This window comes from Saccopteryx bilineata, chromosome 2, assembly GCF_036850765.1.
Source record: "Saccopteryx bilineata isolate mSacBil1 chromosome 2, mSacBil1_pri_phased_curated, whole genome shotgun sequence".
Taxonomy (NCBI): Eukaryota; Metazoa; Chordata; class Mammalia; order Chiroptera; family Emballonuridae; genus Saccopteryx; species Saccopteryx bilineata.
The window spans coordinates 89,670,655-89,697,790 of NC_089491.1; the positions used below are offsets into that span (position 1 = coordinate 89,670,655).

General features: G+C 37.7%; 1 protein-coding gene across 3 annotated transcripts; it reads right to left on the reverse strand.

Annotated features, from left to right (window-relative positions):
• Positions 1–613: 613 nt before the first annotated feature.
• Positions 614–27,136, reverse strand: C9orf72 (C9orf72-SMCR8 complex subunit). 3 transcript variants are annotated; one of them, XM_066257383.1, is made up of 11 exons: positions 27,022–27,136; positions 21,065–21,552; positions 19,522–19,581; positions 15,394–15,489; positions 14,677–14,741; positions 12,563–12,635; positions 9,558–9,674; positions 7,614–7,849; positions 3,776–3,833; positions 2,534–2,643; positions 614–2,441 (listed from the first exon to the last, which is right to left on the reverse strand). In XM_066257383.1, exons 2-11 carry the CDS (start codon positions 21,506–21,508, stop codon positions 2,255–2,257), a joined length of 1,446 nt encoding a protein of 481 aa, XP_066113480.1. In that variant the 5' UTR covers positions 21,509–21,552; positions 27,022–27,136; the 3' UTR covers positions 614–2,254. The 3 variants fall into 3 exon arrangements, with proteins under 3 accessions (XP_066113480.1, XP_066113481.1, XP_066113482.1); XM_066257384.1 differs by having other exon boundaries at positions 26,982–27,031; XM_066257385.1 differs by lacking the exon at positions 27,022–27,136 and adding an exon at positions 26,754–26,885.

Here is a 27,136-nt window from a genome sequence, read left to right on the forward strand (position 1 = left end):
GCTGGACTAATAACCAAATTAACATGAGAGATGAACAGGAGAAAGTGACCAAATTTATTATATATGTACATGAGGGTTCCATAGGAATATGAGATCCCAGGACACGGCAGGCAGTTAAGGCTTATCTTGAGGTAAGGAGACGGGGAGTGGGGTGTGGTTTGGGACTTCAAAGGGCAGGAAAGCAATTCTGATGAAGATGGAAAAGCAAAGGTTTGGTAAATAAATGTTGGCTTGGCCATCTTTATGGGATACAGACTTGAATCTAAAGGGCCTTGCTAGGTTCCTCCTGGCTTATCACACTTAGTTCATATTAAACTGGAGTTAATTAGGATATTATCTCTTTTCCTGGTGCAGTTAGGGGGAAGGTCAAAGGTTCTTTATGAGTCTTTTGCATCTGAAAAATAATCATCTTAAAATAATAAAAAACCAAAAGGCTTATTTTGGGGTGGCAAACTCTGCTTCCCCTCACCAGCATCACATAGAACCTGACATGTATGTTCTTTCAAAATTAAAAAAAAATTTTAAAGTTTAGATTCAACATGACTGTCAGCCAAACAGGAAACCAGTCTTTTCGTATCATAGGACTGCTTTCCTAAACAAACTGTAAGAGACAAACTTTCAAAGATATTTTATTCAAAATTCCTCTTCTAGGAGAAAATATATGTAGCAATGTTTACACATGTTTTAATAACTTATTTCACTGTAGAACTTGCATTCTATATAACAACACAATAAACCAGCAAAAAATAAAAAAAATCAGTCAGTACTTAAATAATCTATCATGTACAATCACTGAGTAAAGCGAACATCGAGGTGCTGTGTATGTATCTTTCCATGACTGACACAGCATCAGAGTCAAATCAAGTTGTCTACATCTTTCCTGTTAGTGATGGAAAGGCTGTTAAGAGCATTTCAGAATAGACCTGTTCCCATTAAATCTGGGTAAGGGCAGACAGGCCCTATCACTTTTATCCCTTTCTTATATAAATATTTTTCCCTTTTGTATCACTTCCAGTTTTAAATAAAAATTGTTATGCTTACATATATTACTAATATGTCAACACTGTTGTTATAGCACAGAATTATGTTAATCAGTTATTTTTATGGCTAGTAAAATGGTCTAAACACATAAAAAAAAAAGAAAAGAAAGAAATAGACCACTTAGTTCTGCCAAAGTAGCACCTAGTAAAATAGCATGTCAGTAATGTTTTTCCTGCTGTTCTTCACATGATGTAGGCAACGACACACAGCAACAACTTCAAAAATATGTGCAGAAATAAGAGAAGACAAGATGCTATTTTCTATTCCTGAAAAAAGATATCAATATATTCTCTATGGCATGTAATAACCTCAGAGTTACAATGACTGCCAAGTCAGGGTAAGACTAGACGAGAGGAAACAAGATGAATGACTAATTGACTAGTGAAACCCAAACTTCTTCCAAGTAATTATATTTTCCAAGGAAGAAAAGGCACAGGAGGTGCACATTTCTACTTGGCTCAAAAATAATGAAAATTAATTTAAAAAGTTGGCAACAACTACTAAAACATAAAATCCAATTTCCTATATTTTCTTACAGAGCTTCTTACCAAGCAAACAAAAATCACTGTGACTGTGGTTCATCACAATCGGGGCTATACACACTGCTTAACATTTCTACACAGACTGAATCTCAATGTCTAAATCTACACAGTAGGGTCTAATAATTAATTTTAATTAAACATTTGCTTGAACAATATTTTTTTCTAAAGCTTAACCTAGGTTCAAGTTAACTTCCTGTCTTATGGAAATGAAATAATTTAGATGTTCTAGTTTCCAGCTGATTCCAACAGTATTACAGTAACCCCATATACCGAGAAACACAAAAGATGGGAAGTCAACTAGGATTGCATCTGTAGAAGCTAACTCGGATTTCACTTTGATACATGTAAACCATAAATCCTAAATTTCAAAACCAGTGGCTGTGGTCAAGTTTATATCTATATCTTTTTTAAAGGTAGCAATAACATTTATTATAATTGTAAACATAAGTCAGTATCTCAAGAGAGCATAACTAGGAAAAGATCCATCCACTGTTAACAACACACCTGAGAGCCCCTTGCAGACTTCCTGTGATGACTGTAGTGTGACCACGTTTAAACTGCCATTGCTGAGTACAACTGTTGGGTGTGACCACAGGGACTGATGTGTCCCACACCACTGAGCTACTTTAGCAGCAATCATTGTGACAAAACATACCTAGTAAGTTGCACATTTAAAAAGTCATTAGAACATCTCGCTCCTGTACACTAGTGTAGAAAGACCTTCCGAAGACGAACGAGTGCAGGCCTGGTTTGATCTTCTCAGCTAGAGCCATTACTATGCTAAGGTCGCCCTCTGCTGTTAAATCAAGGTCTATCTTCAGGTTCCGGAGAGATTTAAAGGGCTTTTTTCCCTTCTGCCTACAAATAACAAAAGAAATATATGTATATAACCAGAAAATGTCCAAAAGGGACAAAACAAAACAAAATTTCTTCCATCCAGTTTTACTTACGTATCATCTTCTATATATTTTATCAGTGTCAAGGCTTTTCTGTGAAGGACAAGTAGAAACTGTGCAAGGAATGTACTCCTGAGAGATAAGCCAGGTTTCAAATGAAAGACCTACAGGAAAATGAAGCATTTTAATCAACACTCTGCTCTCATTCTACTCACGCAGCATGTTACTCTCTCAGCGTAACATGGGAGAGTTCTACTACCATGTTAAATATATACAGAAAACAGGCATCCCAGCGCCTGGTAGAAAACACATTACAGCAGCTCCCCTCATCACTTCCACTGAGGTGCCTGCCAGGCAGGAATAAGATATGAGAGTCTAGAAGCAGTCTGACAGTTTTATATTTAAAAATCAGCACTTTGCATTCTACCTCATAATATATGCATATTTATTATTAAAAACCGTAATTGTAAGTTACTTCCAGTTGCGTTAACTTAATTTTCTCTGCCCACATCTTCAAATAAAGTGGAAGCTCCCAGAAATTGAGCCATGCTTTGATTATGATTCTGAGATTCATATCCCTCTAGTACTCTTGTGGGGGAAGGGGGAGAAAAGAGACATAAGGAGGATAGATAGAAAAATTTTATTTCAGCTTGAGAAGTATGGAATTACACGACTATGTATTATCCTTAAACTTTTGACATATGACACAACTACATAGACCTGGATCAAAAATTTCTAGTTAACCTAAGGATCTCATTATTTCAAAGCTACATCTATGATAATGTTTCTTGACCTGATCCCCAGAATGATAGTATGACAAAGCTCTATTATATTAAGAAATAAGTCTCATATAATCTATACTTTTCTTCAAATGTATAATTAAGAAGATTTTTTGGAAAAGGAGACTAAAGATGCTACCATTGAAATAGAGGTATAGGGTTTAAAGACATTTTTGACTCAATGAAGGTAAATAGACATCATTTATGCGCTCTCTCCCTTCACCCTCAAAAAGAAAATACTTTTGAGTTATAGGTTAGTACTCAAAATTAAAACATTTATTATTTGAACTGGGGAATAATGCACCTTTAATTATTAGGATTCAGACTACTTATTAACAATTCAAAAGAAAAATAATTTAAACACTTTAAGAAAGATCATAGACACTACAAAACGATAAAGACTCAATTCTACTACTATGTTAAATATATACAGAAAACAGGCATTAAAGGATATATTGAAAATAAAACAAAAATACATGTCATCATTCACTCTAACAATTTCAAGTTTAACATTTACCTGATCCAGGAAGGCTTTTACTAGCGTGTCTCTGTGTAAGACATCTTGAAAAATATTTCTACAAAGAAAATAGTCTAAATGTTAAAATGGTTGCACAATGCTACTTTCCATAATCCTACACTCTAGCCAATAAATTAAATTCCTAGAAATGGGTAATTACATATAAATATTTTTTATAAAAATCAGCTGTATATATTTGAAGATATGTTGACAGCTTTAGCAACTAGTAAATATAATACTTAATTCTTGACATCCCCAAAATAAGGACTCAATAAATATAGACATACGCTAATACCCAGAACCCAAAACAAAACAAAGGATAATGTTATGTACTAATAACTTCTCGTGAACATTTCAGGATGAAAACGGTAAAAGGACAGATGTTAAGAGTCAGTCTAGTAGGAGTCAAGAGCACAGCTAGATATCTGTAACATCACAACCCCTGGGTTTGCACCAACAAGCACATCACCGAACAAGTAACAGGAACCATCTCCTGTTCTAGGAAAGCACTGCCTACCTTGACAATGGTCAGAGCAAAAAGTTAACATGCAATGAGCACCTGATGAAAGCTGTATCTAACATACCACCTAGGACAGGCATGGCCAACATGCGACCCACGATTAAATTTTTAATATTCTCTGCTACTTTAAAATCTCAGCTACGCAGAAGCGGAAGCGTCTTTGATTATTGGAAATCGAGATATTTAAGAAGATAGTGATACGTGGAAAAGAATTCCATGTGTGACTAATCTAGGGTTAACTTCCAATAACTGGTCGAATGGATTCGCAATACTTCTTTATTTTTTAAAAAAATTCCGTTATAAAGATTTACAACTTTTGTACTCATCTGTACTTGATATGAACTGTTTGACGTTTAGCGGCGATGTGAAACCCACATTCTTTTAGGCGGAGTTTGCCAGTGTGCACCCAAGGTCAAACAATTCATTATTTTTGTGGTCAAGTGTGCTGAATCAAGTGGCACTGTAGCATAGACAATAGCTGCAGCTGATAACTGAAAACGTGTCCAGGCTGTTTGTACAATGAAATAATAGTTTTATTTGCGATATAACCCCTTCAAGCTCATTCTATTAATTAAATATTATTTTGATTGATTGCGATACAGTTTGGATACTTATACAGTATGTAATTATATTTTTTATTAAAATAATATTGTATATTAAAATTTTTTTTACTCACATTTATTCATAAACAAATTAAATAAATTAAAAAAATTTTTTTAAATTAATTTTAATGGGGTGACATTGATAAATCAGGGTACATATGTTCAGAGAAAACATCTCCAGGTTATTTTGACATTTGATTATGCTGCATTCCCATCACCCAAAGTCCAATTGTCTTCCATCACCTTACATAATAAAATTTTGTTTATTTATACAAATCTTTTTTGTATTTATCATTTTTTAATTTTAATATTTCATCTGGCCTGTGAAAAAAGTTTTCTTTCTAATCTGGCTCGGGGCAAAAACTGTTGGCCATGCCTGACCTAGGATATAGTAGATGCTTAAAAAAATTGCTCTCTTCCCAGGTCTGAACTCCCTTTGATCTTTCCTCCTCTCTCTTCCCTCTCCTTGCCTTGTATGTACCTAAAAAATTTACTGGCTGGGTAGGTCAGTCAGAGTGTTGTCCTGAAATACCAAGGTTGCAAGTTCGATCCCTGATTAGGGCACATAAGGGAAGTGACCAGTGAATGAACAACTAAGTGGAATAACAAAGGCATGTTCCTCCCACCCTCATCCTCTTCTCTGTCTCTCCAGGCATCCAATTAGGGGCCAATGTGGACACTGACAGCATCTGTTCTCTGGCTTTGGAGAAAAAATAAGGCTATTTAAGAATATGTTCTGAATATACCTGTTTCATTGAATGACTACCTTGGTTATAGTGAATTAGATAAACCAAAATGTTAAGAAATATTTCTAGTAACTGACTTTTCATTTTTTATTGGCAGTGATTGATATTATTTTTAAAGTTAAAATTAAAACAATCTTAGAAAATAAGTAATATTGTTCATAATAAACTAAAAAGTAAAATATGCAAAATTTAACAATACACAATCTAGTGGCTAAAAACATATTAGGACAGTTTTATGTTCAGAAAATTTACTTTGAGCTGGAAAAAAATTTAATTTCATAACAGTATTTTGTTATGATAAGCAAAACAATAGCTGGCTGATCAAGTTCGTCAAATTAGCAAAGCCAAACATGATTAGCTAAAATGAATGAGAAATCTTAAAGTATACAAAGTATACACATATCTTCTCTAAAATAATACTAGATGGTTGTAAACCCACTCTGAAGTTTAACACATTCCTCCAAAAGAGCTCTGAAGCAACCAATCAAAAAGAAAAAAAAATTAAATACTTTAGGAAAGAAAAAAATGCTTGAAGGAACAAATTATTTCTGAGAATTTCTACATATGTATGTACCAAATTACCAAACTGAATGTGAAAACTTGGTGACCTAGATTTTCAATTTTGACCAATTTCTTTATTTCTAAATTTCCAGTTTTCAAAACCAATTTCCCTAAAGCTTTCTCAGGCACCAACAAAAGAACACTAGAGAGCTGGGGAAAGATGGGTCCTGATGAAGTCATCTTTCTCTACCTGCTACATATGAGGCCAGGGATCCCTTGGACATGGTGTTCCTTTCCTGTGTTTCCTTTTTTTTAGAGAGAGAGAGAGAGAGAAAGAGAGAGGCAGGAAGGGAGAGAGATGAGAAGCATTAACACATAGTTGCGGCACCTTAGTTGTTCAGTGATTGTTTTCTCATATGTGCCTTGACCCGGGGGCTCCAGCTGAGCCAGGGACCCCTTGCTCAAGCCAGTGACCTTGGGCTTCAAGTCAGCGAACTTCTGGGCTCAAGCCAGCAACTACAAGGTCATGTCTATGACCCTATACTCAAGCTGATGACTCCATGCTCAAGCTGGTAAGCCTGCGACTTCAGGGTTTCAAATCTAGTTCCTCACTATTCCAGGCCAACGCTCAATCCACTATGCCACAGCCTAGTCAGGTCCTTTCCTGGGTTTCTGGTCACCTTCTGTGTGACTACTGGTGCTCTACGTGTCGGGTGCCTCAGCTCAAAACTTTTCTTAAAAACTCTGGACAGCTGCTACTCCAATTTCACTGCTACCTTACATACTCAAACCTGTATTATTCTAGGTAACATTTACTGAACACATTCTCTGTGTCAGGCACTTCAACTTAATTGAAGAGAATCATAATAGCAACAACAAATCTTTTCCTGATTTCAGAATACCATTTAAGTGTTTTCTTAGACTTAGGGTATTATAATTCAGATTTATCATCAACATTATTTTCCCTAATTAGGTCCTCACTGAATATTTTATTATCATTACTTTTTTACCTTTTTAATTTAGTAATCAGAATTTATGGTAAGAAACAAATACTACAATATAAAATGCAAAGTAAAAAGAATGCTCTATTAATATGTTTGATAGTTTTGTTGTATCTTATATTCATATGTCAAGAAAGAAACAAAAAAACTCTTTGGTTTTTTAATAAGCTTTTTAGTGCCTCGTATACATTAGACTACCTAGTAGTGTGCCTAGAGGCTTAATATATATTTGTTAAATAAATATTTAAAAGTTTTTAAGAACTAATCTAATCTAGTTTATGGAAAACACAATTATAATAAGAAAAATAAACATTTAAGAAATAATACAGGATTAACCATATATTTCTTCAAGCATAATTCTAGTAATGCTTGTTTCCTTTTAAACACAGACTGTTTTGTCACTACTCATGAAAGATACAATTTCATAATACTGTTTAAGGACAAATCAAAGAACAGGACATTACTTACAAATCAGGAGTGAAGCTTTCGTCTGTGTAGATGACAGTATCTTGAGCCATGTCTTCTTCTGAAGTGGCTCTCCAGAAGGCTGTCAGCTCTGATCTCATGTATCTGCGCTGATTGTAAATATGTTCATGACAGGGTGGCATCTGCTTGACAGTATTGACATCCACATCGATGTGTGTGGTGGGATAGGGAGCGTACATGACTTGCCGGAAGGGTAGCACAAAGCTTCCAGTGGAATCCTGGCACAATGAAAAGAAAATTTACTGTCTGATATGCCCCCCAAAAATAAAGAATTATTTCTTTAATGAAAACAAAACAAAAATCTGGTTTTGATTTAGCAAATCCATCTCCAGAAATTTATACTTGGATATTAATCAGGATTGTGTGCAAAGTTTTAGTGGTAGAAACATACAAAGCATCCAAAAAAGAGAAGTGATTAAATTAAGCTGCTGATGTTAATGTGTTGATCTTGAAAGAAATTCATGACACACTGCAAAAAAAGCAGGTTAGAACAAGCAGAGTATATCCGTTTTGGGGGGTGGGGAGGGAGATGTGAAAACGATACATATAGAAAAATTTTTTTTTTGCAAGGCTCTTGATATGTAATGTTAAGGCATTTTCTGAAAGGCTATACAGTTTATAATTGCATGGAAAATTCTTAAATTTCATTAAATAATAGTTGGAAGTTTTTCTCTGCGCATCTAGTATAAAACCATTTCAGGGATAAAAGTATATAATTAAATGACAGGTTGCTGAGGAAATAAAAGTACTAAGTACATTTGAAAGGAAGAGGTTCTAATTTTCAGATTTGTACGGTTCAAATCAGAAATGAATTTCCCTTAAAGTTTCTATGTATATTTAAATACAATTATTTTTGGCTCATAGCATGCATAGTTTTGAAAATGCAAAAAGTGGAATATAATTATTTGCAACAATTTTTACTATTCTTTCATTTTGTTATGTGTACACCCCAAGAAAACATCCACTGTGAGAGAATCACTTAACATTAGAAAATGTACATCTTCACGTGTCTGAATATAATAAAAATATCAATAATAGATTCCACAAAGTAAATAACTATCCTCCCAGCGATTATTGAAGATAATGGCTAATTTAAATTTATCTGTTTTGTTCCTTCAAAGGCAGACTTAAATAAATAAGAGAAAAATATAAAATAATTTTTCTAATACACACATAGAGAACAGATCAAATCTTATACACTTTCAAGTTAGAAAGCAGGCTTAATTCTTTTCAATAAATATGGTACATAAACATAAAATGGTGACAAAAACTAAATCCATTCAGTAAAAAAGAAATGTTTCTACTTTAGACATGCAGTTGATTCAAGCACATATTAAAAACAAACAAAAAAATACTAAGTCCTGCCTGACCAGGTGGTGGCACAGTGGACAGAGCATCGGACTGGGGTGCAGAAGACCCAAGTCCAAAACCCCGAGGTTGCCGGCTTGAGCACGGGCTCATCAGCTTGAGCTGGAATCATAGACATGACCCCATGGTCACTGGCTTGAACCCTAAAAGGTCGCTGGCTTGAAACCCAAGCGCTGGCTTGAGCAAGGGGTTACTGGCTCTGCAGTACCCCCCCCCTCAAGGCACATAGGAGAAAGCAATCAATGAACAACTAAGGTGCTGTAACGAAGAATTGATGCTACTCAACTCTGTCCCTTCCTGCCTGTCTGTCCCTCTCTCTGTCTCTCTCTCTCTCTTGCTTAAAAAAAAAAATCCTAATGCCAGACAGGCCGCAACAGAAAACCAAAGAAAACACAAAAGAAAGATATTATGTAATGTTTTATCAACTATAAATCCGTAAGTCATATACTGTATGCTCAGACCTGTGTAAAAGAAGCTGTCCCCTTGGCAGAGAAACATGAGATGCATTAAATACATTTATAAAGAATCAAAAATTAATTTCGTGACAAGAAGTGATACCTTCAGCAAGCCTTGGACAAAGAGTCCTGACTCATATTTAAATGATGATTCCGCTTCACATAATCTGGAGCACTTCCTTTCTGCTGGAGTCAGAAAAAGGCATAATGTTTTTACTATCTGTAAAAGAAGAGATTTTAGCATTAAAATATGGAAAAAATATCATTGGTTGCTTATGAAAAAAATTGGAATAGAAATTTCACTTGTTTTTGTCAATAAAATACATCCTGAGAAACAATTTTTAGTCACCCAGAATCATGGGCTATAATAGCTGTTGCTTAAAATTGGGGGTCTGTGGTCAAATAGGTTTGGGAAATGCTGGTAAATTTACAGTATGATATCCCCAAACCTTTAACATTTGAATACATATTGCGACTGATACAATATGCACTTGTCTGAGTTATTTGACCACGGCACTTTTATTTCTGGAGGAAGTAAGTACTTAGTTTAAACAGTGACTTGCCCCTTCACCCAGCAGCATGTGCTTTACAAACAAGTAAACAATTTTGGAGACGAAACTAAATGCAGTTAAATTAGGCAGAATTATGGCTTTTGTTTAGTAGTTATACATGTAAAATCCGATTATAATGAATACCAAGAAGGATCCAAATCCTTCAAAAGAACAAGAATTAATTCCATGATATTTGATTTAAAATAAGCAAGCTATTGTTTGGGGTTAGAAACCTATGATTCTAATAGGATTTGAGCTAGACCTAAATTAAGAGAAGTAAAAAGCCATTGAAGGGAAGCAGAATTTGTTACCTCAAAATACTCCTTTTTGGCCTAAGGATTATTTTAGGCTGATTATTTTTAAGAAACAACAGACACAGGAGAAACCCTTTTGTAAGAGACATTTAAATATAGAAGGAAAATCTCCATCATGAGAAGGATGACTAAATCTTAGACACTCTTATCAATGAAGAAGGCAAGAATTTAGATCTGCATAACCATACCTTTATCCTCTTAATCTCTCATCAATAGGCTTTTACTCACTCCACCCTCCAACATCTTTTGTTATTAATTGAGGATGATATTTAAGGTGAAGGCCTGGGCCATTTGGGGAGGTACACCATTTTTCTGCATATCCACCATGTAAACAGGAGGCATACATACTATTAAACGTGTTTGTTTCTCTCCCTTTAATCTAATTACAAGGGGCTCTCAGTCAAAAACCTAGAAGGAGAAGGGAAATTTGTTTTTCCTCCCCTACACCATGTAACCACGTTGGAATTCAGACTATATTTAGACTTTTTATATTAAAGCAGTGGTTTACAATCTAGAACAGTAGCAACCTTTTTCTCAAATTAAAAAGATAAAAGGGGAGGTATTAAACCAGCAAACAATGTGGGATGAGAAAAATATTTAAAAAACACAGTCCCTACCACAGAGCCTTTCTCCCTTCAAGAATGACTGGGAAGTCTCTGTGAAACTAGAAGGCTTTAAGGCACTGGAAAGCCAGAAGCCAGGGCTACCATCACAGCCGCCTGGCCCATGCAGGTTCGCATTGGATTCGGACAGTCGGTAAAGAAACAATGGAGCCAAAAACTGATGGGCCATCATCTTTAATTCTAGCTTGCACCCGGCGGGCAAGTAAAAACACACACTGGGCTCCAAAACCCACTCACATTCAGTGCTCACAAAGCTACTGACTTATCCAAGTTTCCTAGAATCAAAGGTTTCTAGCTCACCAGACTTATTCACCTCTGTTCCCCATCTCCTTCCTTCTCCCTAAACAAACTCTGCACAAACTGGCTTCTTACTCAACATTCCGCCATCTTGGCTGCTTCTCCTGGCCTCCTCCATGTGGTCTCCCTCTGCTCTCTGCTCTGTTCTCTCCTCTATTGATAATCTCAGGAACCAGGAGAGCAAGCTCCCATTCCGCCCCCACTTTATAGTGTAGAAATCCAAACCTTTAATCCAATATACAAAATAGGGAAGTCTCTAATACAAAGTCACTTATCTGGGGCATGATGGGATTGTACCACCCCACATCAAAAAGGGTGGGAAAAACTTATCCTAAAATCAAGCCCCAGGCAACAAGGATCCTGCCTGCCCACAGCCCGCCCCCAACACACACTGATATCACCTGGGCAACAGGCTTCCATGTGGGCAGTGCCATCTTTAACAAAGTGAGCATAATATATTTTATCTGCCCAACAGGGACACATATGGAAAGCTACTTTCTTGGAGTAAAAAAGAATATCACTAGACACTTGACACAGCATAATAATAGAGGTAAACCTATCTCACATAAACGGTATTATATTTACCAAATATAATTTTGGTGAATTAAGGCTCATGTCAGTATACAGAGTAGGTCACTGCAGAAAACAAGTTATGTATATAGCTGTCAAGCAAATAATCACTCCTAAAATAGCTCCTGTGTAAAACTTAAAAAGAAAAATAGGTTTGCTTAAATTGATAGATACATATATTTATCCTTTAATTAATGGTCAGTGAGGAAAAGTACAAAATCCCTTAGTTTGCTGCCTACTACTTGGAAATGTAATTGCTCATTAATTCTTATTAACTCACATAGCAATGAAGAAGTGCTCACAAAAGTCACTGAATAAAGTATAACCTCTATTGACTACTTAACAGAAATAGGTCTCTAAATAGATTTAGGGGAAAAATAAAATCAAGGTGATCAGACGACATTTTGCTGGAATCTGTACCAAAAGTATATAGCTATCTTCATATTTATTAAAGATAACATCAGGAAATGAAAGACAACTTTTAAAGAATATCTGATTTTAAAGTATTCTCAAAACCATTTATATAATACTGAGACTAGTATATATGAGTTATCAAAATGAAACTGATAAATGACTTCAGTTTACTTTCAATTCCTTTTTACTTAGGGTACTACTGTAATTTGGTCAGGTTATATTGCCTCCTTATACTATTAGATCATTTTGACTGTGACCTAACCTTTTTAAATTACAATCCATGATACGTTAGCAGTTATTAAAAAGTCAGATTATTTGCTAGATTATAAAATAAATTACCTTATTTACTTTCTCGGCACTGCTACCTACTACTACAGAACAGCCACAGGTTTGCAGGTGTGAGCTAATGGCACTGTAAATTAAAAAAAAAAAAGAAATTAAAAACCATTGGCTGTAAAAACAAGTGAGCTTCAAATAATTTAGAGTAGCTTTACATGAGGAGCATCAAAGCTACAAGTATAATGCCATCTTTATTTCTACATGCTCTTCACAGAGATTCTTTCACTTGAACTTTAAAACAACCCATTTAGTAATATATCAACATTTTATAGTGGAAGGAACTGAGGTGTAGAGAGGCTAAGTGATTTACTTTAAGTCAAAGGGGACTAAAAATAATGCTGTGAATGAATGGCTGACACTGAACAGGATCAGGACTCAAGTGCTTCTGACTCCAGCCACGTACGGCTCCTAGGTTAGAGGGACCCTTGCCTCTATGATTCCACCATATCCTAAAGGAAATGACTGTGGGGCTGAAAAGCAAGTACTTGATCCCTAACTCCTCATTTTTGAAAATAAAAATTCATGGAAATCTACAATTGTAAAGTAACACTAAAGCAGAAGATGAGACTATACATGTAGAGAAAGCACTTAATTAGAAACTAACATGTAGGCACTCAATAAACATTGGCTATTGTCATAATTTTCCTTAGAAGACATATAAATGCAAATGTTAACTATATGCTATTATTATGTGCTTCATGTCCCAGGCACTGTTCTAAATGCTTAGTCTGAGTTATATCACTCAATACTTGAAGAGCAATCCCATGAAGTATGTATTATTATTGTTTCCATTTTATAGATGAGGAAACACAGACACACAGAGTTCATGTAGCTTTGCCTATGTTACAGCAATAACCCAGGAAATCTGGTTTTAAAGCCCAGTTTTAAGTACCAAAATCTACTGTAAGATGGAAAGGATGAGAAAAATATAAATAATTTTCTTTTCTAGGCCCAATTAAGTCAAGTACACCCACAATGCAACTTATTTTGAAAGGGTTCGGATGGCCCTGGCCGGTTGGCTCAGTGGTAGAGCATCAGCCTGGCATGTGGAAGTCCCGGGTTGGATTCCTGGCCAGGGCACACAGGAGAGGTGCTCATCTGCTTCTCCACCACTCCCCCTCTCCTTCCTCTCTGTCTCTCTCTTCCCCTCCCACAGCCAAGGCTCCATTGGAGCAAAGATGGCCCGGGCGCTGGGGATGGCTCCATGGCCTCTGCCTCAGGCGCTGGACTGGTTCTGGTCGAGACAGAGCGACGCCCCGGATGGGCAGAGCATCGCCCCCTGGTTGGCGTGCCGGGCAGATCCCGGTCGGGCACCTGCGGGAGTCTGTCTGACTGCCTCCCCGTTTCCAGCTTCAGAAGAATACCAAAAAAAAAAAAAAAAAAAAAAAGAAAGAAAGGGTTCGGAGTTTCAGCTTTATGAGAAGTAAAACAAGTCTGACCAGGTGGTGGCACAGTGGATAGAGTGTCAAACTGGGATGTGGAGGACCCAGGTTCGAAATCCCGAGGTCAAAGGCTAGAGTGCGGGCTCATCAGCTGAGCGTTGGCTCACTAGCTTGAGTGAGAGGTCCCTGGCTTGAGTGTGGGATCATAGACATGACCCCAGGGTCACTGGCTTGAAGCCCAAGGTTGCTGGCTTGAGCAAGGGGGTCACTCGCTCTGCTATATTCCCCAGTCAAGACACAAATGAGAAAGCAATCACTGAACAACTAAGAAGCTGCGACAATGAATTGATCCTTCTCATCTCTCTGCCTTCCTGTCTGTCCTTATCTGTCCCACTGACTTTGTTTCTGTAAAAAAAAAAAAAAAAAAAAAGAGAGAGAAGTAAAACAGGAAACCAGAAACCAAACAAAGAACCAAGATTTCTTGTTCGAGTATTATGAAAACTCAGCTTCTTTAAATATTAAAAAAAAAAAAAAAAGTGGCATTGAGTATATCACAAATATGTAATAAATGAAAAAATAACATAAAACTAAGTAATACTCAAATATGCAATGTTGTCCCAGAACAATGTTGGGTAGCCATTCTGTGTTTACTTCCTTCCACATCCTTTCACAGGTGAGCATAAGATGCGTACCTGCTTCATCCAGCTTTATAAAAAGAAACAAAATTCTTACTTGAGAAGAAAGCCTTCGTGGCAACTATCACCAATATCATCATCATTGAGAACTGTATCAGCAATCTAAAATGCACCAAAAGAAAATATTATTCTGGAATAATATAATGTTAAAAAACACTTTTAGTACATAAGTTTCCTTAAGTCTAGGATTCAATATAACACACTGCCCTGATTTCTAGCATCAAGATCCCCATAAAGCAATCTCTGTGCACTACCATAAACTTTCAGAAGGACAAATATGAAAGCTGGTCAGGCAGGTTAAGCTACAATTTTTACAAGAACAACTTTCTCTTCTGAATCAGGAGACAATCTTAATGACAAAAACATCAGAACGCAAGAACAGTTTCTGAAAGACTTCTCTATGTGTGCACAGTGTGTGACTTAAAGTGTCCTCAACAAATGATTAAGGAAACTAGATTAGCATATATGAGTAAACTTCCATTTGTACACTGTTTATGTATTAAATACTGATTGCTTCTATAAGGTCTAAAATTCTCTCATGTCTAGGATATGAAAGAGGTCAAATAAATAAATTTAAGTTATCATAATCATGACACTGACCAAAAAGCCTCCAGAATTTCAGTGTGTTAAAGTGACTAATATTGTATTTAACATGCATAGTATGTATGACAAAAAATGCATACTACTAAAATGAGGATACTACTAACAAAAAAATTGATAAGGAATACTACTACTTCTATTTAATACTACTTACATCTATTTCTTCAGGAACACTGTGTGATTTCATAGATGAAAGCAGTTCCATTACAGGAATTACCTCTCCAGTAAGCATTGGAATAATACTCTGACCCTGCACAAAAAGTAAAATGAGGTAAAGAGAATTATACAATATAAGATAAGCTAGACAATAAAAAATTAAATACTGAAAGCAAAGAATAATGCCCTTTGATAGGAATACTTGACAACTTGTTCAAACACAGCTCCAAACAAGTCTACTACTCCAAAACATTTCTAAGAAGCTGACTTTTCATTTATTGATTTGAGAGAGAGAGAAGTGAGGAGGAGCGGGAAGCATCAACTTGTAGAAATGGTCTCCTGTATATATGCCTTGACTGGGCAAGCCCTGTGTTTTGAACTGGCGACCTCAGCATTCCAGGTCTAAAACATTTCTAAAGAATGTACATGCTGCTTAAAACTCATTTTCATTCTTCCAGAAGTAACTTTCTTTAGAATACAATTTATCATTTATCATATACTGGTTTTTTTTAAACTTTATTATAGGCACTACTGTTACTACAACCTGTTCCACTTTTTGTTTGTTTGTTGTTTTTTTTTACAGAGACAGAGAGAGAGTCAGAGAGAGGGATAGATTGGGACAGACAGACAAGAACGGAGAGAGATGAGAAGCATCAATCATTAGTTTTTCATTGTGACACCTTAGTTGTTCATTGATTGCTTTCTCATATGTGCCTTGATTGTGGGGCTACAGCAGACCGAGTAACCCCTTGCTCAAGCCAGCAACCTTGGATCCAAGCTGGTGAGCTTTGCTCAAACCAGATGATCCCATGCTCAAGCTGGCAACCTCGGGGTCTCGAACCTGGGTCCTCCGCATTCCAGTCCAACACTCCATCCACTGAGCCACCGCCTGGTCAGGCTATCATATACTGTTAAATGCAGTAATTGAGTCATCACGCCAAATTTAGAAAAGATCCCTTTTTGAAATGTGAGCTAGTGCTTGTTAATTAAAGGTCATTGATGTGTTTTATATTTAAAAACGAGGAAAGCAATGAATACGTATGACTTTGAAATCCTCAGCAATTAACTCAGTAGTAAAGCCTGAATCAATACTGAACGTTCACATTCATAATAAGCTATAATTGTTGTAAGGTGCTAAAAGCTACAGAATTAATATTAATATTTTAGGAAGTTTAAAGAACATTTTATTAATTTGGGCTAGGCGTGCAGAAAGATTTTGTAAGTGTGATTTCTATGCTTGTGTGATCAGCATCAAAACTAAGATGGCCGATGGCATTGTGTTGTAAATACAGAAGAGGAAGGAGACTTGGATTCTCTGACCTTCCCCCTACCTATGGGGGAAGGGTGAATAGCTAGGCAGGTTCAGGAAGAAAAAGATTAAATTAAAATATTTTCTTATACTGATGAACCATTTACAGGCATTTGTCCCTATGGAAACTACCCCTCCCCTCCTGAAAGCAGGTAGTTAACGTATGTATCTCTAAACAAAAGGTATAAACTTATGCTGTGATGTCAGGTTTTCTCCCTCCCATGTATGATTAGGACTATATAAACAGCCCCTGAACTAGTTTTGGTATCTGCACAATTTGGGTCTGTTGCCCTGTGTCAGCCATATGCGGCCGGCATATTTAATAAATTTCCTCCTTTAATAAAACTTTTCAAAAACTTATTTGGACTACGTGTCTCTATGAACACCCGCGGAATTGTAGAGTGGGTACTTTACAACATAATCTACCCAAAAACAAATCAAAATTATCATATATGTATATTTAAAGCATCATTAAACACAAGTTTCCTTTAGCATTCTTCAAGATAAATAATTCTTACATTTCAAAAATGTAATTTTGAAATCTGTAGTTTCTATAATGAAAATGAATAAAAACAATATACTAGAATACCACAAAGGTAAACCATCTAAAAATCAAGTGATCCCTCTTTTAGTCACTACCACCACCACTCTCCCCAAATTTCTGACCATCCTCAATATGTAAACTTTTAGAGAGGTAGATGAAATTGTTGTGCATCTATCAATCTTTAGCTAATCATGTTTTTAAAATCACATATTAAGTTCAATCAAATAGTTTTTCCCCTCACTTATATTTCATGAAACAATTTGTATTGAAACTTCTTCACATGCATTTTCAAATTAGAACCTCTGTCAACCTTACAGTCGTTGTTTGAGTGACCTACTGCAGTTTTTCAGAGCCCCCTGATTATGTCAGTTGCTTGAGAATTTAAATGTGGTTCTGCCTCTGGAAATTTTATTTTAAGCCAAAAGCCCTTTGCATCATAGAAATTTTTATTACTTAAAAGAAGTCATCTGGTAGTAAGCTCCACAACATAACCTCTCGTTGTTTCTGCACGTTAAAGTACTGTAATTCTTAAGTGCTTGTTTACAATTATAATTAATAACACTGCAAATCAACAGGATAGAGACTAAAGCTCAGAAGAGAGCTACAAGCACTGAAGTTATTTCTCACTTATGTGTCATCTCCAGATAGTATTTACTGTTCAAAATAAAGTCACTGAAAGCACAGCATATGAGATTTGCAAGGACTCAATTATCAGGCAAATCCTTTTCAGAAAGCGTAATTGTAGGAAAATACCTCCTCTTAGGTTTGGGCAAATATAGTAGTTCACAAACAGTATCTGACATTTATCATCATAAGCAAAAAAATATCCTTACTGAAACTTAATGAAAAAATCCTACATGGCTAAACAGAGAGGCTCTGTAAGAAAATCCTTTGTTTCCTTTCCTCCTTGAACTTCTGACTTAAAAACTTCTGAGTAGGAGAATATTTCCTCTCTAACAACCTGTCTGTCCCAGCTATATTTTCCTCATGACATAGAAGGGGTGAGACAACATCTTCAAAAGCCCTTAAAAGTCAAAATTCATTAATGGTGGTAACTTTATAAGTATAGGCTTCCAGTTTGAAAAAAAAAAAAAAAGCCCCAGCAAAAAGCAGAATTTTACTAGGCCAAAATTTCCTTATCTTGAGATAACTCTAATTACTCCATAACTAGAATTGGCAAAGGTCACCCCATTCCTTGAGACCCTGCTTACTGATCAGTAAGCAAAGACTAGACTTGTCTGGGTAAAGGGAAACGTTTTCTTATATGTCTTAGACTTTCCTCCAGAATTACGTTCTCTGGCTTATAAAGTTATTTACAAAAGTGCAGTTACAACAATTTTATAAAGGAGATCATTTTATAGGGTTTTATATTTTTCTTATTTAACATCCCTGTAGTTTCACAAATTCTAAGACAAGTTTTTGTTTAAAGTACCATTCTGTCTTGGTCATGCTCAAGAGAACCAGGGAAAAGGCAATCCAGTCATGTTTATATTGGAGTTTCAACAGAAACAAAGAGGGTGGCCAGGGGCAACAGGAGTAAAAGCAAAGAGCCATCTGGAGAGCCATCTTCAGAAGAACTTCTCTGCTCTACACTGACATGGTTCGTCCTTTATTTCCACAAGGGGAACCCTATCTTTGCAATCCTGCTTTCCAAACTCTGGTGCCTGCTCTCTAAGGGTATTCAAAGTCATGGAATAAATATGGCACATTTTCCTGGAGACCTGACAGTACAAGAAACCTGATCAGTCTATAGGTGAGGAATATCACTGGAAAATTATAATATTAAAACAAATAGACATAGATATAACTTAGAAAAAAATGAAAACTATGAGTTTTAGTTACAGCTTCAAAGACGTGTTACGCTTAGAGCTGTGCCTACACCTATAGGTACCTTAGGAGTACGCACTTTCCTCCTGTTACAACCAACTACTTTTGTGGAAATGCTTGAGAAACAGTAAAGATCTTAACATACAGTTTTTAAGTTTGACTATGAACAAGTGATTCAGAACTTACGCTGTGCATACAGAAAAAAGGTAGCAAAATATTAGTCTGTAGATGCAATTACTATTAGACTTCACATTCAACTATTCAAGGTCTAAGACATACAAGGTTTTACCCAGTTTATTTCACACATCTCTATAAAGGAGGCTCTGTTCACTTTCAGGCTCACGCTGTCAAACTAACATGGCTTCAAGGCCTTAACAAAGGTGGCCCTCAGCCTTAACATATATATGCCATGTGCGCAGCGTGTATGACAGCAGCATCTACCTTACCTGATCTTCCATTCTCTCCGTGCCTTCTAACACTATCTTCTGGACATTCTCTTGCCTTTCCTGAGCAAGGGAAAATTCATTAAAATCATTTTAAAAAGTAACATTTGATTTTTTTTTAACTGTACCCTTAAGCAGCAGACATGCTCTGGTGTAATTTAGGTCATAGGAAAACCACTTTTCACTTTAGGGCAGAAAAAGGAGGGGAAGAGTAACCAAACAAATCCATGGTCTCGGAGACAATGCAAAATAAAGTAAAACCACCTTTTTTTTTTTTGCAGTTAAAAACATGATTTAGAAGAAAACAATCAAAGTAACATCAGAATAATTTCACAAAGGTAAGGATTTGCACTTTTCAAATTAACTAAAGTCAAGTCGAACCTGGGGAATATAGAGCTTCCTGATTACAGGATTTTCAAATACATGTGAAAAACAAGGAGGCAAGCCTGCAAACACAACAAAAAACTATTCCTTTAAAAAATACTATTTTTCGCCTGACCAGGTGGTGGCACAGTGGGTAGAGCATCAGACTGGGATGTGGAGGGCCCAGGTTCAAGACCCTGAGGTCTCCAGCTTGAGCTTGGGCTCATCTGGTTTGAGCAGAGCTCACCAGCTTGGACCCAAGGTTGCTAGGTCAAGCAAGGGGTTACTCGGTTTGCTGAAGGCCCACGGTCAAGGCACATATGAGAAAGCAATCAATGAACAACTAAGGTGTCGCAACGGAAAACTAATGATTGATGCTTCTCATCTCTCTCAGTTCCTGTCTGTCTGTCCCTATCTATCCCTCTCTCTGACTCTCTCTTTGTCTCTGAAAAAAACAAAACAAAAAAAACCTATTTTTCCTTACTATCCAGTAGAAGTCTCATAAAAAGAGTAATTCTTTAGTGAATTTCCATGTTAGTGTCAAACTGCAAAGTAAAAAGGAGAAATAAATTTGTTCTTCAGATGTCCCAAAAGTATATGGAAATGTAAGTATCACTATATATTAAACTATAAGATTGACGGAATAACAATAATTTCCTTTAGCTCAATCTGCAAAAGGAATGGAATGAATAGGAATGTCATTTATAACATGAAAATGAAATAAAAGAAGGATCTTCTAGAAACCTCATTTTACAAATATGGAAACTTGGCAAAGAAGTTAAAGGGACCAAAGGTACCATGGCCAACTGCTATGAAACAAGTATTTTGAAATGTACCCACACACAGTATGTGAAACACAGTCATGCAATTCCAAAAAAAAAAAAAAAGCAAAAAAACTTTGAGAGGCAAAGGATCCCAAGACAAATATGGACTCTAAAACTTACATTCCCTGATTTCTCTAAGCTTTAGAGTTTTATTTGTAATATGGAGCTATCATCCCCTACCTTTTAGAGTTATGATTATCACAGATATCAGTCTAGATCTATCTGTATCTACTGAATAGACAATAATAGCCAGTGTTTAAAGTTAACTGCATATAATTTCTAAAAATTAGATATAAATGCATCAAAAGATAAACTTTCAATGGCTATGTTAAATGATGAATAAGCTCAAAACCACTCACCTTATGCATCCATATCCTTCCTTTCCGGATAATGTGTGTTAATCTATCAACACACACTCTGTGAAGTGGGAGGTAGAAGCTAAGTTCTGTCTGTGGAAGTATAATTGATAGCCCGTATGTGCTCCTATCCCCATTCCAGTTTCCATCGAAGATTAATGAGACAATAATTACTCCCTTTTCAGACAAGACAAAAAACTTTACATCGATAGCCCCACTCTCTGCATTTCGAAGGATTTCTCCATTTAAGGTGTGGTTGGCAAGAAAAGTTATTTCTCCATCACTGAGAAGTACCTGTTCTGTCTTTGGAGCCCAAATGTGTCTTACTCTAGGACCAAGAATATTGTCCCAGTAAGCAAAGGTAGCTGCTAATAAAGGTGATTCACCACTTAAAGCAATCTCTGTCTTGGCAACAGCTGGAGATGGTGGAGGACAGAGAGTCGACATCACTACATCCCAACTGTCACATTATCCAAATGCTCCAGGGATATCTAAACAAGAACATACAAAACCAGTGTTTAGGTTCAGCGATTTTAAATTCATCCATCAAAAACGCAAATCATTTCAGCATAGATGGTTTTCTCCTCTTCGGTCAAAAAAGATTTGGAAGCATGTCTCCAACCAGAATAGAAACATTCAACTAGCATGACAGGTACACATAAGTGGTTGCTGATAGAATCTTATGATATATAGTAACCTGTGAGTTACACTCAAAAATATATTTACAAGTCCAAAGTAACAATGAACTGAAAAGAGCCTCTGAACACTCTGATGAAATATTATAAACTAAAGCTCAGAGATCCTCACTGTTCCCAAATATCCAGTCTATGGACAATTATAATATAATTGGATATTTGGTTCCTAAATCATATCAACTAAAGAGGATCACGTGAGGAAGGGGAGGCCTCATTTAGAGACAATGACTCTTACTGTAAGTTGAACTGTGTCTCACCCACAAATTTGTTCAAGCACTGACCACCAGTATCTGTGAACGTGACCTTATTTGGAAATAGGTATAATCTAGTTAAAATAGGGTCATAATACATTTGAGAGAGTCCTAATCCAATGTCTGGTGTCGTTACAAGGAGAGAAAGATTTGGAGATACAGACATAGAAGAAACAGGGCCATGTAAAGATGAAGGCAGAAATCATAATGATGTAGCTATAAGCCAGCAATGCAAGGTCAGCTGGTAGCAACCAAAAGCTAAGAGGAGGCAAGGAAGGATTCTTCCCTTGAGCCTTCAGAGAAGCACATCCCTGCCTACACCTTATTGCGGACTTCTAGTTCCCAGAACTGTGAGAGAATGTTTGTTTTACATCACCCTGTTTGTGGTACTTTTTTATGGCAGTCCTAGAAAGTAGTAAAACACCTGACAGTAGAAATACCTTAAAAGCTGCTAAAAGGTTGGCCCTGGCTGGTTGGCTCAGTGGTAGAGCATTGGCCAGCATGTGGATGTCCCAGGTTTGATTCCTGGTCAGGGCACACAGGAGAAGTGCCCATCTGCTTCTCCCCCCTCCCCACTCTCGCTTCTCTCTCTCTCTCCTTTTCCCCTCCTGCAGCCATGGCTTGATTAGAGCAAGTTGTCCCCAGGTACTGAGGATAACTCCCTTGCCTCAACCTTAGGAGCTAAAAAATGGTTCTGGTTGCAACAGAGCAAGGGCTCCAGATGGGCACAGCATCGTCCCATACTGGGCTTGCCATGGGATCTAGGTCAGGGTGCATGTGGGAGTCTGTCTCTGCCTTCCCTCCTCTCACTAAATAAAAAAATAAATAAAAGTAAAATAAAATTTATATAAAAAGAAAAATAAGCTGCTAAAAAGGTAAAAAAATTGCAAAAACTCAGCAGTGTGGATCTATAACAAAAAATGAGTTAACAGTCCTGTTATTCTCAATGAACCCTCTGGGTACCAGGGTATGAAAGCCCATTCACTGCAGGTGTTTAAAATGACACAGACACAAAAAAAATAACATTTAATATGCTAATCAAGAAAGCAGTATTTTTTATCACTACAAAGAGAGTTCTATGCAAATGGCTGAAATAAAAAAGCTTCAGTTTTTAAGAACAGTGCTTTTCAATCTTTTTACACTTGGGGGCTGGTGAAAATAGAATTATTTCTGGGACTGCTAAGGAAGAAATCACCCTGAGCACAAGTGAATTTGACTAACATCAGTGAGTCTATAATCTTCATACATACATCAGGTGGTTAACTCTTACCCAGCCCAGCCTACTGACTGGCAGTTGAAAAACACTGATATAGAACATGTAGAGAACAACACAACTGGATGGGCTCTGTTCAAGTCTTTCAATCTACTGAGAAAATAAGACACGGAGAGAAGAATGAACTGCCCACAGCCACAGAGCAGACCTCTTGTATATCTTAACATTCTCAAATATATCACTCTCTGGGGGTACATTCTATGTGATGTTAGTATAAAATAAATCATTTTTGCCTAACATTAAAATTGAATACTTCTATTCAAAGACGGAAAATGAAAAAAATGACAATTTCATTTAATCAAGTCTTATTTGTAGAATCCATTCATCAAAATTGTAAAAGACAGCAGTTGTTAGCTGAATAGATCTCTTTGTCTATATGATTGCTTTGGGATAACACATTTAATCAATAAATTATTGGTCAAAGCAAACCATTTTACTTAAAGTATTTTATCTATGTCTTGTCAAGAGTCCACAGATTGATGAAAAGCAGCGACTTCTATTTTTATAGTATTAGATACACACTTTATCATTATGTCAAGAATAGATATACACAGCCTGGCAAAACATTTTAAGTACAGTGTGTCCGTAAAGTCATGGTGCACTTTTTTTTTTTTTTTAATCACCGTGCACTTTTGACCGGTCACAGGAAAGCAACAAAAGATGATAGAAATGTGAGATCTGCACCAAATAAAAGAAAAACTCTCCCAGTTTCATACCTATTCAGTGCAGTTCGATGTGGGCTCATGCACAGATTTTTTAGGGCTCCTTAGGTAGCTATCCTGTATGGCCTCTACAGACTTGTCACTGACTGATGGCCTATTTTAAATTTTCTTTAAAAAAAATAATGGCAACCCATGTGGTGCCCCTTTATTTATTTATTTTTCTGAAGTGAGAAGCAGGGAGGCAGAGACAGACTCCTGCATGCGCCTGATCGGGATCCACTCAGCAAGCCCATTAGGGGGCGATGCTCTGCCCATCTGGGGCATTGCTCCATTGCAACGGGAGCCATTCTAGCGCCTGAGGTGAAGGCCATGGAGCCATCCTCAGCATCCGGGTCAACTTTGCTCCAATGGAGCCTTGGCTGTGGGAGGGTAAGAGAGAGATAAAGAAAAAGGAGAGGGGGGAAGGGTGGAGAAGCAGATGGGCACTTCTTTGTGCCCTGGCGGGGAATCATACCTGGAACTTCCACACGCCGAGCTGATGCTCTACCACTGAGCCAATCGGCCAGTGGGAATGTTTTTTTGTTTTTTTTTAATGTTATATCACACTGTAAGTGCTTATAAGCTCTATAGCTTGTTTAAAATATTCACCATTCTGGATGGAATTTAAGTAGTCAGTTTACAATGATAGAATACAGGAATGTAATTTGAATTGAAACTGTAATGATGCTATTGTCATCATTGACAGCAGCAAATAGGAGACCAAGAATATTAATTAACACAAAGCTACAAAGTAGTATCGTAGTATCATTTTTCCTTTGCTCTTTGTTTTTGGATAATAAAGGTGGATAATCATAAAGGTTTAAGAGTGCAATTCAAGCACTGTATCATTTCATTGAAAATAAAAGCATAACTGATAGTGAAAATTAAACTATGCTAGACCACCAATTACATTCAGTCTCAGTGCTAGTATCCTTAGAAAACAAGGATCATGTTGATTGTTTAGCTTTAAATTCTGTCAAAAGAAATAACCTGAGAAATGAAATGTCACTAAGAAGTATAATTTGGAGCTGTAAAAGTGATTTTACTAACACTTTTAAGTCATCATTCTGGTGAGAAAAGTGCATTTATACAAATGTGGCTGAAAAAAAAAAATCAGCTCAAAACCAGTCATCCTTTTCTTTTCTTTAAATCTACATATTTATTTACATGTAGTGTTGCTTTCCCCCACAGAGTTACCAAATGTTAGCCTTAAGAGTCTTTTGAGGAAAGCCAGGATCCAAATTGGATGACACTGTGGCCTGCCACTCCTGTTAACAAAGAATCAGGTTGATGAAACGTACCCAACATACTTTCCTAAAATAATCCAACCTATGTAGATTATTTTAACTATCATTTGTTTAAAATGTTAGCAGAGTAGCAGATCTTAAGCTTTGCTTTTTCTTAAAGCTTTACTAAAAATCAGCCATCTCTTCTCTGAATGGTATTTAGAAAGTCGGGTGGTCCACTGCAGTTAGTTGTAAATCAGAATTTAACCATCATTAAGATCCACACTTCCAGTAACCATACTTGTTTATTTTCTTCCAGCCCTAAGAGAAGCAGGGTCCTAAATCAGTCCACCTTAGGAAACAGGAGCTGTCAAACCAACTTTATGGACAGTGAACTGCTTGTAACACCAGACAGTTTGCAACTTTCCACATTTTCATTAGGCAAGACTCAGAGATGATCAAGATACCACTATCAGGCCATCTCTCACAGCTTCAAATTTCAGTTAACAAAGTAACCTACCACTCCTCCGAACTACTTTATGGAGAGCCCAAGGGCAGGCTTGAAAGCTAGGAGTTTTTACAGGTTTTCTACTTCTTTCCCTGGACTGCTAACAGAGCCAAAAAGAGAGACTATTTTTTCAACTTTAGAAGGAAAAAAATTCTTTAGCCCCTATGTAACTGTTTCCTGGAGCAGATTAGTACTAGTTTACTGTACAATTTGTAATGTAGTTCATAATTTTTCCCACTTTTCATATGTATAACGAGTGTAGTAATCATAAGGCAAATCCAACTGATTCCCTTTACTAAATAGTGGTAGGTTTGACAGGTGCGGGCTACGGTGCCTTTGTCCCGTAATACCACCACAGTTCAAGTATTCCTGCGCCTGTGATGTTTCCATTACGTTTTCCTAAGTCTGAGAAAGATCATATCTAACAGTACTTTCCAGTCCCTTCTGCACAAAGTAATGGCACACGTACCGTGTCCCTTTGCTTTGCATCACAGGTGAGAGATAGTGACAATCTGAACTGGAATTGATCCACTGGCCACAACCAGGCTGTTCCTTTGCTAAGAGCCTAACAATGCTCGCCGTTTCTGAGAGGGCCATCTCTCTTGGCCGACTGCACGACCTCCCTCCCTGCCTCGGAATACAGACGCCTAGAAGAGGTCACCCGGGCCACTATGACCCCGTGTGGACAGGGCAGACCTTTAATCAGTGTACTTCTTTCCAAAAAGTGATACCATCAGTCAAGTGATGCCCAAGTCACCACGGCCACTTCCTTTAAGTAAGTGTGACCGCCGAGCTGTGATGCAAGCGGGTCATGTCCCACAGAACGGCGCATAACCCAGTCTAGAACTAACGCCAAAATAAACGAGAGGGCGTGCGGGGTGTCCGCACCGCGTCCCGACCCGCATCTCTCCTCTCCGCCCCACCCGGTCCGGGGCAGCTGCGCGCTGCTCGTCTCCGGTCCTCCCGGGGCCGGGCCTCTCGGTGCCCGAGGCCCTTTGCCGTGGAGCCCGCGACATAGCGGGTCCCGCTGGTTCTCACGTGGGTCCTGGGAAGGAGCTGCTCCGCACTGCGGGAGGGACAGCGGCAAAGAGGCTCCATCCCCACCCGTCTCTGCGCCGCCGCCGGGAAGCCCGGGGCCCGGATGCAGGCAACTACACCAGTAGCCGGGCGGGAAGTCCGAATCCCGGCCTCGGTCGCCCAAGATAGGGAAAGAGAGAGGATAACGCGAACCCAGGGGAGAGCGCCCAACGCCGCCCACGCGCGTACCGGACCCCAGAAAGCCGCGGCCCGCCTGCTTCGCACTCACCCACACGCCGCCGGCGCCGCCGCCGCCGCCGCCGCCGCCGCCGCCGGGACCGCAACCGCAGCCCCGCCCCCGCCCGCCTCTGGCCACGCCCCCGAGCCCGACACTGTGCGCGTCG

Coding starts and splice junctions, on each gene's coding strand:
- C9orf72 (XM_066257383.1), bottom strand. CDS start 21,508: ATGTCGACTCTCTGTCCTCCACCATCTCCAGCTGTTGCCAAGACAGAG. Junction 19,582..21,064: donor GAAGGATATGGATGCATAAG/GTGAGTGGTTTT, acceptor TCCCTTGCTCAG/GAAAGGCAAGAGAATGTCCA. Junction 15,490..19,521: donor CGGAGAGAATGGAAGATCAG/GTAAGGTAGATG, acceptor CTTTTTGTGCAG/GGTCAGAGTATTATTCCAAT.